General features: G+C 41.6%; 1 protein-coding gene across 1 annotated transcript in view; it reads left to right on the top strand.

Annotated features, from left to right (window-relative positions):
- CDKL5 (cyclin dependent kinase like 5) overlaps positions 1-15,858 on the top strand; it is a 133,687-nt gene that overhangs the window by 96,247 nt on the left and 21,582 nt on the right. The window contains exons 10-14 of the mRNA XM_081807975.1: positions 5-92; positions 5,714-6,680; positions 10,625-10,726; positions 11,015-11,120; positions 14,251-14,374. Coding sequence (XP_081664101.1) covers positions 5-92; positions 5,714-6,680; positions 10,625-10,726; positions 11,015-11,120; positions 14,251-14,374 — 1,387 coding nt within the window. The remainder of the gene's footprint in view (positions 1-4; positions 93-5,713; positions 6,681-10,624; positions 10,727-11,014; positions 11,121-14,250; positions 14,375-15,858) is intronic.

Raw genomic sequence — 15,858 nt, 5'->3', positions numbered from 1 at the left:
ACATTTCAAACCCAGAGACTTTTGGATCGCTCCCCTTCAAGGTCAGCAAAAAGAAAACCTTACCACGTGGAAAGCAGCACTTTGTCTAATAGGTAAATATTCCCTTTTAAGGAAATACAGATGCAGTGTTGGTCTTACAAGTAGGTGGAGGAGGTGGCTGCTTAAATGATGCAATTAGAGAAAAGAAGGAAAGCCCTCTTTATTCAAAAATATCTTTCTTATGCTTATTACATGATTCAGAACCACAATTAAAGAGTTGTGTGGGTCTTAAAGACTTTCTTATCTTTAACAAGTATATTATGGAAACCTATGCATTTCCTGGGAAAGGTAGCATAGGTTAGCAACTAAGGGTGTTTCCAGACTCACAAACTAGAAGATTCTGTGTAAATGGGGCCCAGGTGTGATTCTTGGAGGCAAAAGGGTGGGTGAGGGCAAGGGGATTTCTGGAGGGAGAAGAGGATGTCAAACACAAGTGGGTAGGAAGCCACCTAGGACAATCTTTGCAACTGAACCAAGTAGGTTTGGCTCTGTTAGAAGGCTCTTAGGTTTTTGTTGTTCTTTTATTTTTATTTTTATTTAATTAATTTATTTATTTAACAGAGAGAGACACAGCGAGAGAGGGAACACAAGCAGAGGGAGTGGGAGAGGGAGAAGCAGGCTTCCTGCCGAGCAGGGAGCCCAATGTGGGGCTCAATCCCAGGACGCAGGGATCATGACCTGAGCCGAAGGCAGATGCTTAACGACTGAGCCACCCAGGCGCCCCTGTTGTTCTTTTAATCATTGAGTTGAGAAGTTAGTTTTTCATAAGAATAAGAATATGGAAATAGTAAAGTCAGTTTGGTAGATAGTGATTAAAATTGGTGCTTCTTAAAATAAAAATTTTTAGCATAATCTTAAAAAAAAAACAAAAAACCTCTATTTCTGGGCTGAGGGGCTGTCTTCCCTCCTCTACCAAGAAGCTGGTCTTGTCATCTGGTGTTGCTCAGACTCTGGGATTAGTAAGTTGTTTCGCTCATCTATATTAGAAGAGAAACAGAAAATGATAATTCTTAATATGAAGCTTTTTGAATATAAATTTTTTCTCCTTTCACCGCAATTTTCTCTCCACATAGAATAATTGTTATTAATCTATTGGAATTTTGAAAGCCCAAGACCTGGTACTTTTTGAAGATCTGTGAACATATCCATAAATTGGCAATAACCATTTATCCTATGTTTTCTCTGCCTAACTGCGATGGTGTGATTGTGTTTTACTGCTCTTTACTCTTTTAAATGTTTGGTTTTGGTTATTGTTTCCCTCACATCTTATAGACCATTCTTACCTGGATTGTTTTATTTGTTTGGGTTTTTTTTTTTGTTTCTTTTTTTTTTCCCCCAGGGAGGCCTGTGAGCAGATTCAAATTCTGCTTAACCAAGTTTGTGTTCACTTTGTTATCTGTTTCCATGAGATTTTAGTATACTAAGGAATAATAGTCATCATGTAGTTACTCCTTTCCATTTAGGAAGTTCACATTATGCCTCTGTCTTATCTGGGATCACTCACAGTTCGGGTACTTTTGTCTCCCTTCTACCTTAATTATCACTTGACTCCTCTAGTTTACATTTGCAAAGGAAAAGGATCCCAAGGATATAAAGTTCAGTAGACTGATGATAAGTTTTTGCTTCGTGCTGTAGTGATTAGTGGTAATAACCCATATCATGAAAGGGGGCCTGTGTGTTTGTCCTCTAATGACTTGGCTTGAGAGATCCCCGATGGGGATCTGAGGCTCTCCCTGGGAACCTTCTTTAGGAATCTGTCAAGGAGGATGTGTGTGGTGATAAGGCTATAGCTTACATGGGTCTTCAAGGAGTCTGCCCAAATCATCTTTTGAAGTAGACAAGAATAGAAATAAGTAAATAAAATCTCTGGAAGGTTTTGTTTTTAGGTCTTAACACTGTGTAGAATTTTATTTTATTTTATTTTTTTTAAAGATTTATTTATTTATTTGAGAGAGCGAGAATGAGAGAGAGAGAGTACATGAGAGGGGGGAGGGTCAGAGGGAGAAGCAGACTCCCTGCCGAGCAGGGAGCCCGATGCGGGACTCGATCCCGGGACCCCAGGATCATGACCTGAGCCGAAGGCAGTCGCTTAACCAACTGAGCCACCCAGGCGCCCCCTGTGTAGAATTTTAAAAGAAAAAGTCCTAAGTGGTTTCTTTAGGAATGATCTCAGCTCAGTTTACATGTCTGTGGAAATGTCCTTTTCTCTACACATGTCTATGGTTCATATTTCCTCTATGGAATCCCTTCTTGTTGGGGACACTAACTACACAGACCATGGCTAACTCGGACTTCCCAGCACTATTGTAGAGGTGTTCACGGCATGATCGCTGCCCTGAGACACATTCGCACACCGTGTCTTCTATTGTCCAAGTTCATGTCTCTGTAGAAGAGGCAGTGGACTCTTGGCATTACCTTGCCCTGCCTGAGTCTCCTTCAGACTGTCCTGAGGTTCTCCTGACCTTGGACGTGGTGGGATGGTGTTTCAGCCTGCCCTGCCCTCTCACCAGTTCTGCTTTGCCATCCTTCTCCATAAAAATGTAGCTTTGCATCTTTGATGTTTACTTTGGAAAGTTATTTTAACTAAAGAGATTAACTATCTGTCCTGCCAGCCATTTCAGAAGGGTTTATATATAAAATCCTCTTGAGTGCTTGGCAGTTTAACACAGATTCCTTACAGTTGTGTGCCAAAGAGATCTATGGAATTTTCGGAGCAGTTTTTTATTGTTGTGCTTTGGCAGAACTCCAATTTGAAGACAACTTGATGCCCTTTCTACTTAAGAATTATGTACAAAGCTCAATGGCTTCAAATTATACTAAGAAGTGTTCAGATTAGGGGTTTAGGCTCTTTGTACTTTTATGGGAAACCTGACTCTTTGATAAATGTTTCTACCTTAACATTATAACCTCCCTTTTCACATTAGAAACTGTATCTTACATTGCTATGAATTTGTTCTTCCTAACATGTAGGTTTGTGCTCTACTTTGAGATCAGTGTTTTCCAATAGTTTCAAAAGCTTTAGCAGCTGTCTTCACTCTTCTCTATCCTTTTCTGGTTTTCTTTGGAGCTTCGGGCATTACACAATATCTGTGTGTGTTATCTCTGCTATTACCCTCTCTAGACCTGAAGGAGAAAGGGGAGGAAGTAGGAATATGAGAGCCCAGGGGAACCAGGCAGGAGGATCCACCCCATCAGAGCTATAATCTGGACAGACACAGCTGTGACCCGAGTTAGGGTGCATGCTGAGAAAGAGTAGGGAAGACAGCCCCCGGCCCCTTGCACTGCTAAGTACAACTGGGAGTTAGGTGGCAAGGGATCCCGGGTGATGCTGTATGCAGCATTAGACTCCTGAGGCCCTGAGCGGGGCAGAGCAAAATGGAGAACAGATTGGGGGTTGGGTAAATGGGAGATAACCAGCACACGTAGATCTATTTATGGGTTAGACTATTTGCATATTGTTGTTTGGGTTTTTGAAAAGTTGCTTAGATATTTTAGTTATCGAGATATAAATTGACAAATGACTCGGATGGCTTAAAACCTGATGTCTTTAGGGCACCTGGGTGGCTCAGTCAGTTAAGCCTCCGGCTTTTGATTTTGGCTCAGGTCATGATCTCAGGGTCCTGGTATCGAGCTCCACTCCGTGCTCAGTGCAGAGTCTGCTTAAGATCCTCTCCCTCTGCCCCTTCTCCACTGCCATCTCGCCAGTGTGCTCTCTCTCTCTTTAAAAAACAAACAAACAGGGGCGTCTGGGTGGCTCAGTCGGTTAAGCGTCTGCCTTCGGCTCAGGTCATGATCCCAGGGTCCTGGGATCAAGCCCCGCACCGGGCTCCTTGCTCAGCGGGAAGCCTGCTTCTCCCTCTCCTTCTACTGCTCCCCCTGCTTGTGCTCTCTCGCTCTCTCTGTCAAATAAATAAAATCTTTAAAAAAAAAAAAAAAAAAAAAAACAGAAAAAAAACCAACCTGATGCCTTAGGATATGATGACTGCCCTTTATTGATCCTGGGGATAGAGTCAGTTGACATCATTTAACAGAAGGTGAAACTTTTGTTTCTTTTTTATTTAAAAAATTTTTTTTTATTTATCATTCATTTATTTAGAGAGCGCACGCAAGTGGAGGAGAGGGGAGAGGGAGAGAGGTAGACTCCCTGCTGAGCGCAGAGCCCCACATGGGGCTCGATCTCACAATCCTGGGGCCACGGCCTGATCCAAGATCAAGACTCCGACACTTAACTGACTGAGCCACCCAGGCGTCCCGAAACTCTTGTTTCTTTGTAATTTCTTTCTAGGTCTAGGACCTGCTATTTATTTAGTTAAGTCATATTTAAGGGACCTTATTTGATGCTGCAATTGTGACTGAACCAGGAGAGATTAGTGAGTACATTTAGGAGATGAGGCCTTCCACAACTGTTACAGGCTTGCTTGTTATCAGATACTTTTTTTAACACTCTGAAGGGTAGGAGGACGGGAAAAGAGCCCTTACCTTTGATGCCTGAGCAATGGGTTCTTAGGGAAAATGAGAAGGAATAGTTTCACAGATTACCATTATACAGACAAAAAAATGTGACTGTTCTTCCAGTTAGTGTGTGATGGGAACAAACCTCCCCATGTCAAACCATCTTTAGCAATAGAAATATTTGCAGCAGAATTTTCTGAATGCATAATAAAAAGGGAATTGTGTAAATTATTTTTCACTTAAAAGCGTTCTCCTATCTCAAACTATAATTTGGTCCTTTAAATAGTTGCAGTTGAACAAACTGACCTTGCTGTGAGGTCAATTTTAGCTTTCCATTAGAGGACAAGGTTTTCCTCTGGATTTGTATTTTGTATTTTAAGCCAGGTAGGAAATGAAGCTTTAAATCTTAAAGAAGGCCTTAGTTGGTTTGGAATAATGACGTGTGAGATGATGAAGAAGAGAATAAATTATGTCTTCTGGAGAGAAATTAACTCTCTAGATCCCTGTGATCAAGTTAGAGACACATTACTGTTTAGGGTACGAGGAGGTACCTGAAGTACCCTAAAAGTATTGCCACTTCTCTAAAACATAAACATTGATCATCATGTTTTCCAACAAAGTTTACGTTTGGTTGTAGAGTGTCATTTTCGTTTTTTGAGTATATTGCAAGAACTCTCATTCTTTGACGATACAGACTAAAGACAAAAGGATACTGGTGTCTGTGTATGCTGTGAGTATGTATCTCTGAAGCAGGCAGTGAGTTTTACAAATAAAAGGGAAGTTCAAGGAATATCATGACGTTCAAGTCCACATGTTACCTCTGAAATTCAAGCATTCAAAGAGTTATAAGGAGTTTGTTATAGCTTAGCTCTCTTCTTCTTATCAGACATTCTATAACAAGCACTCATGTGAGCACCAGCATAGCAAAAACATGTTTTCCCAGATTATCAGTTAGAAACCGTGTTGGCAACAAATTAGTTGAACATTTAAGGATGTCAAAATCATTTCGTCAGGACCATTGCTTTGTTGCAGAGTGACTTGATCTAACCGGCTTACTTTTTGTGGTTACTTGTCATTTGTTGGCATGTGTTTGAGCAAATTAAATGTTTTTAGTCTTTGAGGTGTTTTAAGGGTGTGTGCGTGTGTGTATTTTTTTTAAACAGTACTTTTTGTGTGTCTGCTATTGAAGGAAACTGATATCCTTCTTTTGTTTTTAACATAGAAACCAAGGCAGCAAAAGTGCTGCTTTGCAGTCTCACCACAGATCCAACAGCAAGGACATCCAGAACCTAAGTGTGGGTCTGCCCCGGGCTGACGAAGGTCTTCCTGCCAACGAAAGCTTCCTAAACGGAAATCTTGCTGGAGCTACTCTTAGTCCCATGCACACCAAAACCTACCAAGCAAGCAGCCAACCTGGGTCTACCAGCAAAGATCTTACCAACAATAACATACCACATCTTCTCAGCCCAAAAGAAGCCAAGTCAAAGACAGAGTTTGATTTTAATATTGACCCAAAGCCTTCGGAAGGCCCAGGCACAAAGTACCTCAAGTCAAGCAGCAGATCTCAGCAGAACCGGCACTCATTTATGGAAAGCTCTCAGAGCAAAGCTGGGACACTGCAGCCCACTGAAAAGCAGAGTCGGCATAGCTACATTGACACTATTCCACAGTCCTCTAGGAGTCCCTCCTACAGGACCAAGGCCAAAAGCCACGGGGCGTTGAGTGACTCCAAGTCTGTGAGCAACCTTTCTGAAGCTAGGGCCCAAATTGCAGAGTCCAATACCAGCAGGTACTTCCCATCCAGCTGCTTGGACTTGAACTCTCCCACCAGCCCAACGCCCACCAGGCACAGTGACACGAGAACTTTGCTCAGCCCCTCGGGGAGAAATAATCGAAGTGAAGGCACTCTTGACTCACGCCGAACCACAACCAGGCATTCTAAAACGATGGAGGAGTTGAAGCTGCCTGAGCACATGGACAGCAGCCATTCCCATTCTCTGTCTGCACCTCATGAATCCTTTTCTTATGGGCTGGGCTACACTAGCCCCTTCTCTTCCCAGCAGCGTCCACATAGGCATTCCATGTATGTGACCCGGGACAAAGTGAGAGCCAAAGGCTTGGACGGAAGCTTGAGCGTAGGGCAAGGAATGGCGGCCAGGGCCAACAGCCTGCAGCTCTTATCACCTCAGGTACAGACTGGACCTTGACTAGATCTGTTGGCTCATCATGGGAAGGTGGTGCAGGGGTGTGAATAGAGTCAATCTGCAGTTTTCTCTACTGTAGGAGGTTGTGCTTTTTTGATAGAATGCATTTAGGGAAGCAATACTTGAAGGACTATCTGTTAAAAAAAATTAATTATTTAAGGCCCACTGTTGAGTACTCAGGAGAATTCAAAAAAAATTTGTTTTTAGAAATCTGCTTCTTAAGTGTTCCTTTCTGGCGTATTTTGTTGAGAGAATCCTATTTTGATTTAGTACGAAGTTCATTGGTTGTACGGGATAGTTTTTAATTTTCTCAAAATTTAGTGTGATTTGTAGAGATTTTCTCTAATCTTTCCAGACCACGTTTGTTTAAATCAGACACTTTTACTTATACCTTACTCGATATTTTCACTGAATTGAAAAATTTCTAATTTATCTAGAACTATAGGTAAATTTAACTTCAGGCCAAAATAAATGTTAATTTACAGTCTTTTGGATTGTTTTTAAATCTCAAGGCATTGTTTTTATCCTCATGCTTCCTCCGTCTTACTGATTTTTCAAACTCTAGAACTGCTGACAGTAACCTGTTTAAAAGAAGTAGCAGTCCTACAACAGAACACGTTTTTTAAATTACATTTTCATTCTATGAAACATTCATCTGCATCAACGAAATGAGGGTGGAGATAAGCCAGTGTCAGAAGGAGAGAAGAATTTCATGTAGGGAAAGTACTCCCCTTTTCGAGGATATGAAAATAGATTCACCAGACAGTTCTGTGTCAGAACTCCAGAAAATATGGATGGAATATGTAATGGGAGGTTTAGCAAGATGGGTGCTGAAGATGGGGTGGAGATTGTCAGTAACGGACCAGTTGGTGTAGCAAAGCAGCTAAGAGCTCAGGTTGGGAAACCAGGCGGACCTGGGTTTGTGTCCCAGTTCTGTAGTCTGCTTCAAATGATGTAAATCTGGGGAAGTGATATAATCTCTCTTTGCCTCAGATTCCTCATCTGAGTCGTGTCGTAAGGTTTCAACATGGTGTATAAAGCACCGTGCCCCGTGCCTGGCAGAGTGTCAAACACATTTTAATTGTTGCTGCTTCTGTGATGGTGGGGACTGTTTTCTAGACCTTTAACATTCTCTCTATGCTAGGTGTTCTCAGACACTCAAAAGAGTCTGAGGTAGGGTTCTTGCCCTTGACAAACTTATCTTCTCTCAGGGAACATTAAATTATACATGATAACAATGAAATAATTAAGAAGCAAATTACTATGGCACTGGCTATAAATAGGAGTTGAGAACAGGGAAAGATCATGAATAGGAGCAGTTAGAAATGGCTTTGGGAGCAACTAAAGGTCTTGCTCTGAGCTAGGATGTAGAGAGAAGCTTTGGATGGCTAAAGAATGAGGATGTGTTCAGTATTTACTGAATGAGGCACCATGGTGGGCTCTCCTGAGAAAGATGAAAAAGGTATGACCCCTATACTCTTGGAGTGCATGTTGGGGCCCACTTGCCAGGGATCGGTCATGGCAATACCGTGAGGCTGTTGTGCCCACGCCGCGCTAGAGGCAAGTGTGCCATAGACAGAGAGGCATGGCCCAGTCCAGGCAGGGGTTGTGGAAGGTTCCCTGGGGAGGTGGCGTCTGAGAAGAGATTTCTGGGGCTTAACTAGGGGGAGAAAGTGGAGTTGACCTTAAGAAAGGCTGGAAAGGAGGGCAGAAAAGAGGAGGAGGCTAATAGAGACATTAAACAGCATGGTGTGCTGTGGGGATTGCAACTTGTTCCTCGTTGCCCAAGTGAAAAATGCAAGATTTGAGGTTGCTTTTGGAGTAAATCAAGCATGAGGGGAGGGGGGAATGTTCTACCCTTAGTGCTGGTGGGAAAACAGAAATAGTGGGTCTTAAAGACTCCTCAGAAGTACAAAGAGCAGGATATGTGAATTGAAAGATTGAAGACAGGAAAAAGGAAGCCTTCAGGCTTCTTTCCTAGGAACTCCTTTTCAGAGTAGGAGAAAGGACTTTTGAAGTTACCTAATTCAACCCCTTCATTTCATAGATGAGTGTGCTAAGGATCTAAGAAGTTAGGTGGGTTGCCCAAGTTTTACCCAACTAGTCCAAGGTGGAGCTGGGATCATGGGACAGTGTCTAGGTCCCTAGGCCAGCATTCTTTGCACTGTATCATGCTGACCTGTTGAGGCTGAAGTGACCCTAGGCCCCTAAGCAGAGCTGTCCTTTATGAGGTTGGAAAGACTGGTACCCAGGTAAGAGGAGGAGTGGGAGATGCATACTTGCAGATGGAGGAGATGGCACATGGCGGGAGATGCAATGATTGGAGTCAGAACAGTGGTTGGAGGAGTCCCTCTAGAGAAGAGAGAACCTCTAGGGCCTAGAAAGATCTCTAGAGCCTGGCAGCTGCCCATAGACATTCAGTAAATACTGAACACATCCTCATTCTTTAGCCATCCAAAGCTTCTCTCTACATCCTAGCTCAGAGCAAGACCTTTAGTTGCTCTTTGACATTAGATGGATGTCAAAACCAGGTAAAGCATGCTAGCATGCAGCGTAGGGTAAATAGAGGAGATGTAAGAAAAATAAAAAGCTGAACTTGGAGAAAAGACAAATGGACTGGTTCTCAGAGTTCCAGAAAAAAGACTGTGAACATTGTGGAGATAATCTAATTATAAATGGTTACTGTGGGCTAAGCACAGACCCAACTGTTACAGAATTTTAAGTCCAGTTCGGGAGGTACAGTTCCAAGCTGCAAGATAGTACAAGTTTAAAGGCACAAAGATGACATTGACTAAAGCCATGAGTAAATGATGAGAATCACTGTCCTACAAAATATTCTGGCCACCTTCAAGAGGAAGGGGACTGAACTAGCACTGTCACTTAAGAGTTAGGTTAGATATAAATCATTGTTTTCTAAAAGACTTTTCTAGAGGGCTTTGTGAAGTATACAGGTGCTGAAATTCAAATGAGATCTTATCACAAGTTAGGAAGAAGAAAGGCTACCTAGGATGATTTCCTGCCCAGAATATTCTTTCATAGTACATCTGGGGAGTGAGGGAGACAAAGACAGAATCCTGTTTAAAGTTTAAATAAAATGTTTTTGATATATCACGTAAGGCTCAAGATATGACTCTCTGCAGATATGCAATGCAGCTAAGTCCTCCTAATGCCTTGGTAATTTTGTTCCTTAATCTTGTTTTCCTCAAGGGTAGAAGATGCCACTTTTCCCCTCAGTGAACACCATTGTGGACCAAGGCTGCTCTTAGCTTGTGTTTCACTTCCTTGAGGGAAATAGGCAGTGTCTCCTGAGATGTGTGCTGTCCTGATCATGGTTTAGAAAGTACAATGAAATACAAGTACTGTTACCCTAGAGAAGATTAAGAAAACTTTAAGTACATAAAATTACAGTAGTTAGGGAATTTTAAGACAAATCATTAAGAGTACTGATTCTCTTCCATGATCTATCAAAAGAACATTTGATTTCATCTGAATCTGCCATTTAAGTTCTTAGTGAAAAATAATTTTGGATCTGCATAGTTCTTTTTGGAAAAATCTGCTAAAGAAATTTTGGATTAACTAATAGAATCTATTTAGAGTGCTGCACAGAACCATGACTATCTAGATATTAGGAAGATAATTTTCTTTGTTTTTAATAATTAATTGAACTATTTTCAGCATAATTCTTTCCCTGCTTGCCTTAACTTTAATGAGAATTTCACTTTCCATCTGTGTGACATTTGTTTGAATTATTTTACATTCATCAGATGATTCACTCTTTTATGGGACAATTTGTGTTTTAGCCAACTAACATTTTTTTATTTTAGCTGGTGAAGGTACTAATTATGCCAAATAAAGCCCATGGTGATTTAGGTGATTTTCATCCCTAGGAACAGGACACTCTTATAAATCCTTTTAAATTTGACTTCCAGCCTGGAGAACAGCTCCCTCCAGAGATGACTGTGGCTCGATCTTCTGTTAAAGAATCTTCCAGAGAAGGCACCTCTTCGTTCCATGCAAGGCAGAAGTCTGAGGTCTGAATTCTCCACAAGTTGCTAACTTTTACTATAAAACTTGTCTGTAAAGAGTAGTCATGTGACATCATTACAGCCTATCTTGTAAAATTTCTTCATACCTAATCTCCCGCAAATAACTTAAACTGGCTTATGAAGTTAAGTAGTTTTCCTCATGCCATAATTCTGAGTTTTCTCTTTAAAAGATCCTGGAGTAAATTCTAGATCAGTTACACACTATTCTAAGTTAATAGGCCACATCATCATCGCTCTATTGTTAACTTTTTATAAACCTCTTTCTTGTCTCAGGGTGGAGCCTATCATGACCCCCACTCTGATGATGGCACTGCCCCCAAAGAAAATAGACACCTGTACAATGACCCTGTTCCGAGGAGAGTTGGCAGTTTCTACCGAGGTGAGCCCAGCCCTGAGCACCCACCCGGGTCCTCTCTCTCTTCCCCTTCCCTGCACCTCCAGCCCATGCCCTCCACTACACTTCACTGCCTTGACTTCAGGTCAGCACGGTTCTTGTCTGTGCTGTTGCCTTCCAACACTTCTCTCCGCTTCAGGTCCTGCTGTCTTAGTTTAGGCCCTCATGGCTTCTGACTTGGGTTCTTTGAGTAGCCTCCCGGCTGATCTCCCTATTTCCCAAGGTTGCGATCAAACCAGTCCCTGGAATGATCCATTTGCAGCTGTGTCCTGGCCATCCCACTCATTCATTCAATTAAGTGCCTAAGGTATTTATTGATGTCACCTGTGTGCCGGGTGCTGGTCTAGCTTAGAACATGTCAGTGAACAAGACAGCCAGAGGTCTCCACCTTCATGGAGCTCACATTCTCTCGAGGAGAGAACTACACTAAATGTAAGAATTATTAGAGCAGTAAAAGATAATAAATGCTACGAGGCAAAAACAGAGCAAGGCAACCCACTGCCTGCCCCCAGTCCTTACTGTCTCTCACCTGCTGACGGTCCTCCGGTGGTTTCCCATTGACATCACAACAAAATCTGGATTCCCTAAGATGACTTTCCAGATATTCCATGCCCTGGCCCTTGCCGTGCTCTCCAGGTGCTGCTCCTCCCTCCTGAAACACACTCCTCCCCTGCTTGGATAGCTTGTTTCTGTCCCATTTAAGGTTCTACTTTGAAGTCCTCTGCAGTACGATGTCTTCCCTCTCCACCTAAAGTGAAATGTTTTCTTCTCCGTTCTACCCATGGTTCCTTGTCTAGCGCTCTAACATGACACAGACTACATGGTATTGATTCTTTGTCTGCATTTCTCTCTCACAAGGTTGCAAGGCCCTTGATCATATGTTCCTCTTTTACCTTCATTGACTAGCGTACTGCCTGACAGTTTCATAAATATTTGTTGATTGAATGAAAGAAAATCCTCAAGTGTACTTGCACAGCCTTAGAAATGTACTTCGATGGTTAACTGACAACTAAAACAGAGGCTTTGGAGGCTGTATGGATTTAGGAGATGTTGACAGAGAAAGGCATCCCCTTTGAAGAGCTATGTAGCAATAGAGTGAGAACCCCTCCAGAGCTCTAGCCCCTGGTAGGGAGACTAACAGCAAGCCCACCAGGATAGAGGCAAGGTCCTAGATGTTTCAGAGGCTCAGCTTCTTAAAGCCTGTAAGAGTCATCATGACCTTCTACAGTTGCCCTCACCCACATCGTTTGGCTTTTCACTATTCTTTTGATTTGGGGGGACAGCTGGAAAGGGACAGGAATTGGGGGAGAACACGGACAGCTGCTTGGTCATCTTAACTAGGAACCTGAGCTAAATAAATGTATAGAAGTATTATTTAGGACTAAATATGTATTGATTTAGGCTACTTGTTCCTTCCCAGCCCCATTTGAAAAAAGCATAGGGCATTGAATATGCCTTTTAATGCATTTGGCTTTTTCTCATGCTCTGGTCACTTTATAATCTTAAGGGACTAAAATTTTAATTCAGATTAAAGTTAGCTAAAATATTGTAGTGTATATGAGCAAATCCCTTTTTTTCTGTCACTGTAAGTTTTACTTCCAAAATGGATCATACCTGTGTTATTCTATAGATGTCTGGAGTATATACTTTAATATAAAATGTTAACAAAGTTTTGATTAATTAGGAAAGACAGTTTTATTTTGATTGCAAGTGAATTGAATTGGTTCATGTCAGCAAAGCCCCTCATTTATCTTCCTCATAATACACTTCAGGGTTTAGCAGGTAGAACATTTTTATTTTAGAAAGTCCAGAAATAGAAGGAAGAGATTTAACCAGGTGAAACATCTGGAGACATCTGTCATTTCAGTAATTCTTCCAAATCTAACTGGATGAAGATTTAGTGGTATCATTGAAATGACAGATGTTTCTAGAATACTTCCTGTTTTTAGTCCTACTCGTCAAGAGGCAAGTGAAGGGCGCATGGGTGGCTCAGATGGTTAAGCGTCTGCCTTCGGCTCAGGTCATGATCTCAGGGTCCTGGGATCGAGTCCTGCATCGGGCTCCCTGCTCAGTGCAGAGCCTGCTTCTCCCTCTCCCTCTGCCATTCCCTCTGCTTGTGCTCTTCTGTCTATCTCTCTGTCAAATAAATAAATAAAATCTTAAAAAAAAAAAAAAAAGAGGCAAGTGAAATGGTGTCATTTATCTTGATATTCAGCCTGTATATTCCTTTTGTGATGAAATTTGCCATATATTTTTATTTATGATCGAGCTTATAAAGTAACAGGGGCGCCTGGGTGGCGCGGTCGGTTAAGCCCCTGCCTTCAGCTCAGGTCATGATCTCGGGGTCCTGGGATCGAGTCCCACATTGGGCTCATTGCTTAGCGGGGAGCTTGCTTCTCCCTTTCCCTCCACCTCCCATTCCCCTGCTTATGGTCTCTCTCTCTGTCAAATAAATAAAATCTTTAAAAAAAAAAAAAAAAAAGATAGTAACAGCCCCCACCCCACCCCAACAAAGGGCAAGAAGGTACTTACCCACATATGTTGTGGTTTGTCTTTCTGTTCTTTCCTGGACTGAGAACTTAAAGAAAAATAGTATTTTTTGCAAATAACTGAATTTCTTTGGAATGTAGTTTAAAAAATAGAAAATTGACTCTGCCTCCCAAGTGTAAGGCTTAAAGCACAGTTAGTATATTCTAGCACACATATTGTTAAGAGTCACTTCAGACTGAGAATAGATTTTGCATAGTTGAATCTATGATGTCAGAAAGCCTCAGTTTCAAAGAATGCCAAAACAGTGAAGGGGGGCTATCCTGTTCATACTTTTAAATGTTCCACAATGTTCTTCATTTAATCAGCTGACAGGTCAATTTGTGTTTTGAATATATATTGCCTGATGTTAACTGACCCTTGCAAATTAATGTTATGATCAGTGGGGGGTGGGAGAATGTTCCCTGGAATGCCTCCACTCTCAGAAAACACAAAAGTTATATAAAAGGCAGAGGAGGGTTTTGATTTACTTGTTTGTTTTATTTGTGTGAGAGAAAATGCAGTAGAATCAGGTAAGAACTGCTTCAGCCAAAAAAGTACATCAGTGACTGACTTTTTCTTTATTCAGTGCCATCTCCTCGTCCAGACAATTCTTTCCATGAAAATAATGTATCAACCAGAGTTTCTTCCCTACCATCAGAGAGCAGTTCTGGAACCAACCACTCAAAAAGACAACCAGCATTCGATCCATGGTGAGTATTTTGATTTGTTTTTACTCTCCTTTTTTCTAATTGTAGATTCGAGATTTCAAAGAATTCTGGATACACTTTTTAGCTTGCTTGCTTTCTCAAGAGAGATTGTTGATAAGGAAACTGATTTGTCATTATTTGTAATGGTTTATTTCAAGTTCAGCATTTATATTAAATATCGTGTAAAAGAAGAAAAAATCTGCTGGGTCACTAAATGCCTCATATCTCACATATCTTCCACTGCATTCTTCTGATAGGAATGCAGTCTTTCACTGTCTCTTTTGTTATTGTATCACAGAGCAGACACTTTGTTTAGCACTTTGTGTGCGCTGGCTCACTTGGTTCTCACGGTCAGCCTTTGGGGTGGGGGCAGCTCCCATTCCACAGATGAGGAAGCCGCAGCCTCCAAAAGGGAGAGCACTTGCCTGGCACTGGGCAGCCCATAGCAGGGAGAGGGGAGCCAGGATCTAGCCCTACATAGGGTCTGACTCCAAAGCTTATGTTTTTCACCTCTGTGCCACCTGACTTGCATTCAGGGTGAAAGGAAAGAAATGGAGGGACACCCTTTATGCTACCACAAAAAAACATACTGGTAGTCAGAGGCTAAAATGATGTGCCAGCTTTGCTTATCCTTTTATCTTCTTTGCGTCATATGTATTAAAAATTTAAGGAGAGTTATATCGAGTATTAAGTCTCATCAGAAGATCTGCCTAGGGAGTAAGGACCTTTTTAAAAAAAATAATAACATAGACTTGATACTCTCAGCTGCCCAAAGAGACTGCCCAGAATCTAGATGTGAGGGATGGTTATGTGTACTTCGTGAAACTACTAAGTTCTCTACTTGGAATAAAATGGTACATCACCGTAACATTGCGAATTTAGAATAGGGCCATTCTGTCAGATTCCAACTCTGGTGTTTATTGCTGGAAGTCACAGAAAGGTCTTAGGTCAGTCAGTAAGTACTCCTGACCCTGTGTGGTTGTGCAGCTTTCACCCTTTTGGCAGGGTTGTATCAAGGTTTTAGTGCTTCTGTGCCCTATGGTAAAAATAAGTTCATTATTTTTAAAACAGTAGTAAAGACAACGTTTTTAAAGCTATAAATATTTTCATAAGCACAGTTTATATCCATTGCCTTATTTATTAAATGAGAGTTTTAACATTAGTAACTAAGAGGTTGGACTCTGGAAATAGGACATCTTGATTAATGTCACCTTCTGTCTGTGTGACTTTAACCTCTGCCCCTCAGTTTCCTCATCTGTAAAAACAGGCCTAAGAATACTACCTCCCTCACAGGATTAATGTGATCATTAAATGAGGGAAAACATCAAAAGCACCCAGAGCAGTGCCTGGCACACTGTGACTTGTTACTGTTAGCTGCAGCAATTTTTACCACGGATGATGTCTTCTAACTTCAGTAGGACTTGTCACGTGTCTCCCCTCCACTTCCTTTGCTGAGAAACTTTGCTGCATTCTTTTTTTTTTTTTTT

Source organism: Leptonychotes weddellii, chromosome X, assembly GCF_054177405.1.
Source record: "Leptonychotes weddellii isolate Sample4059 chromosome X, ASM5417740v2, whole genome shotgun sequence".
NCBI classification, from domain to species: Eukaryota; Metazoa; Chordata; class Mammalia; order Carnivora; family Phocidae; genus Leptonychotes; species Leptonychotes weddellii.
The sequence above is the reverse complement of the archived record's forward strand: the minus strand, read 5'-3'. Positions and strand labels throughout refer to the sequence as shown.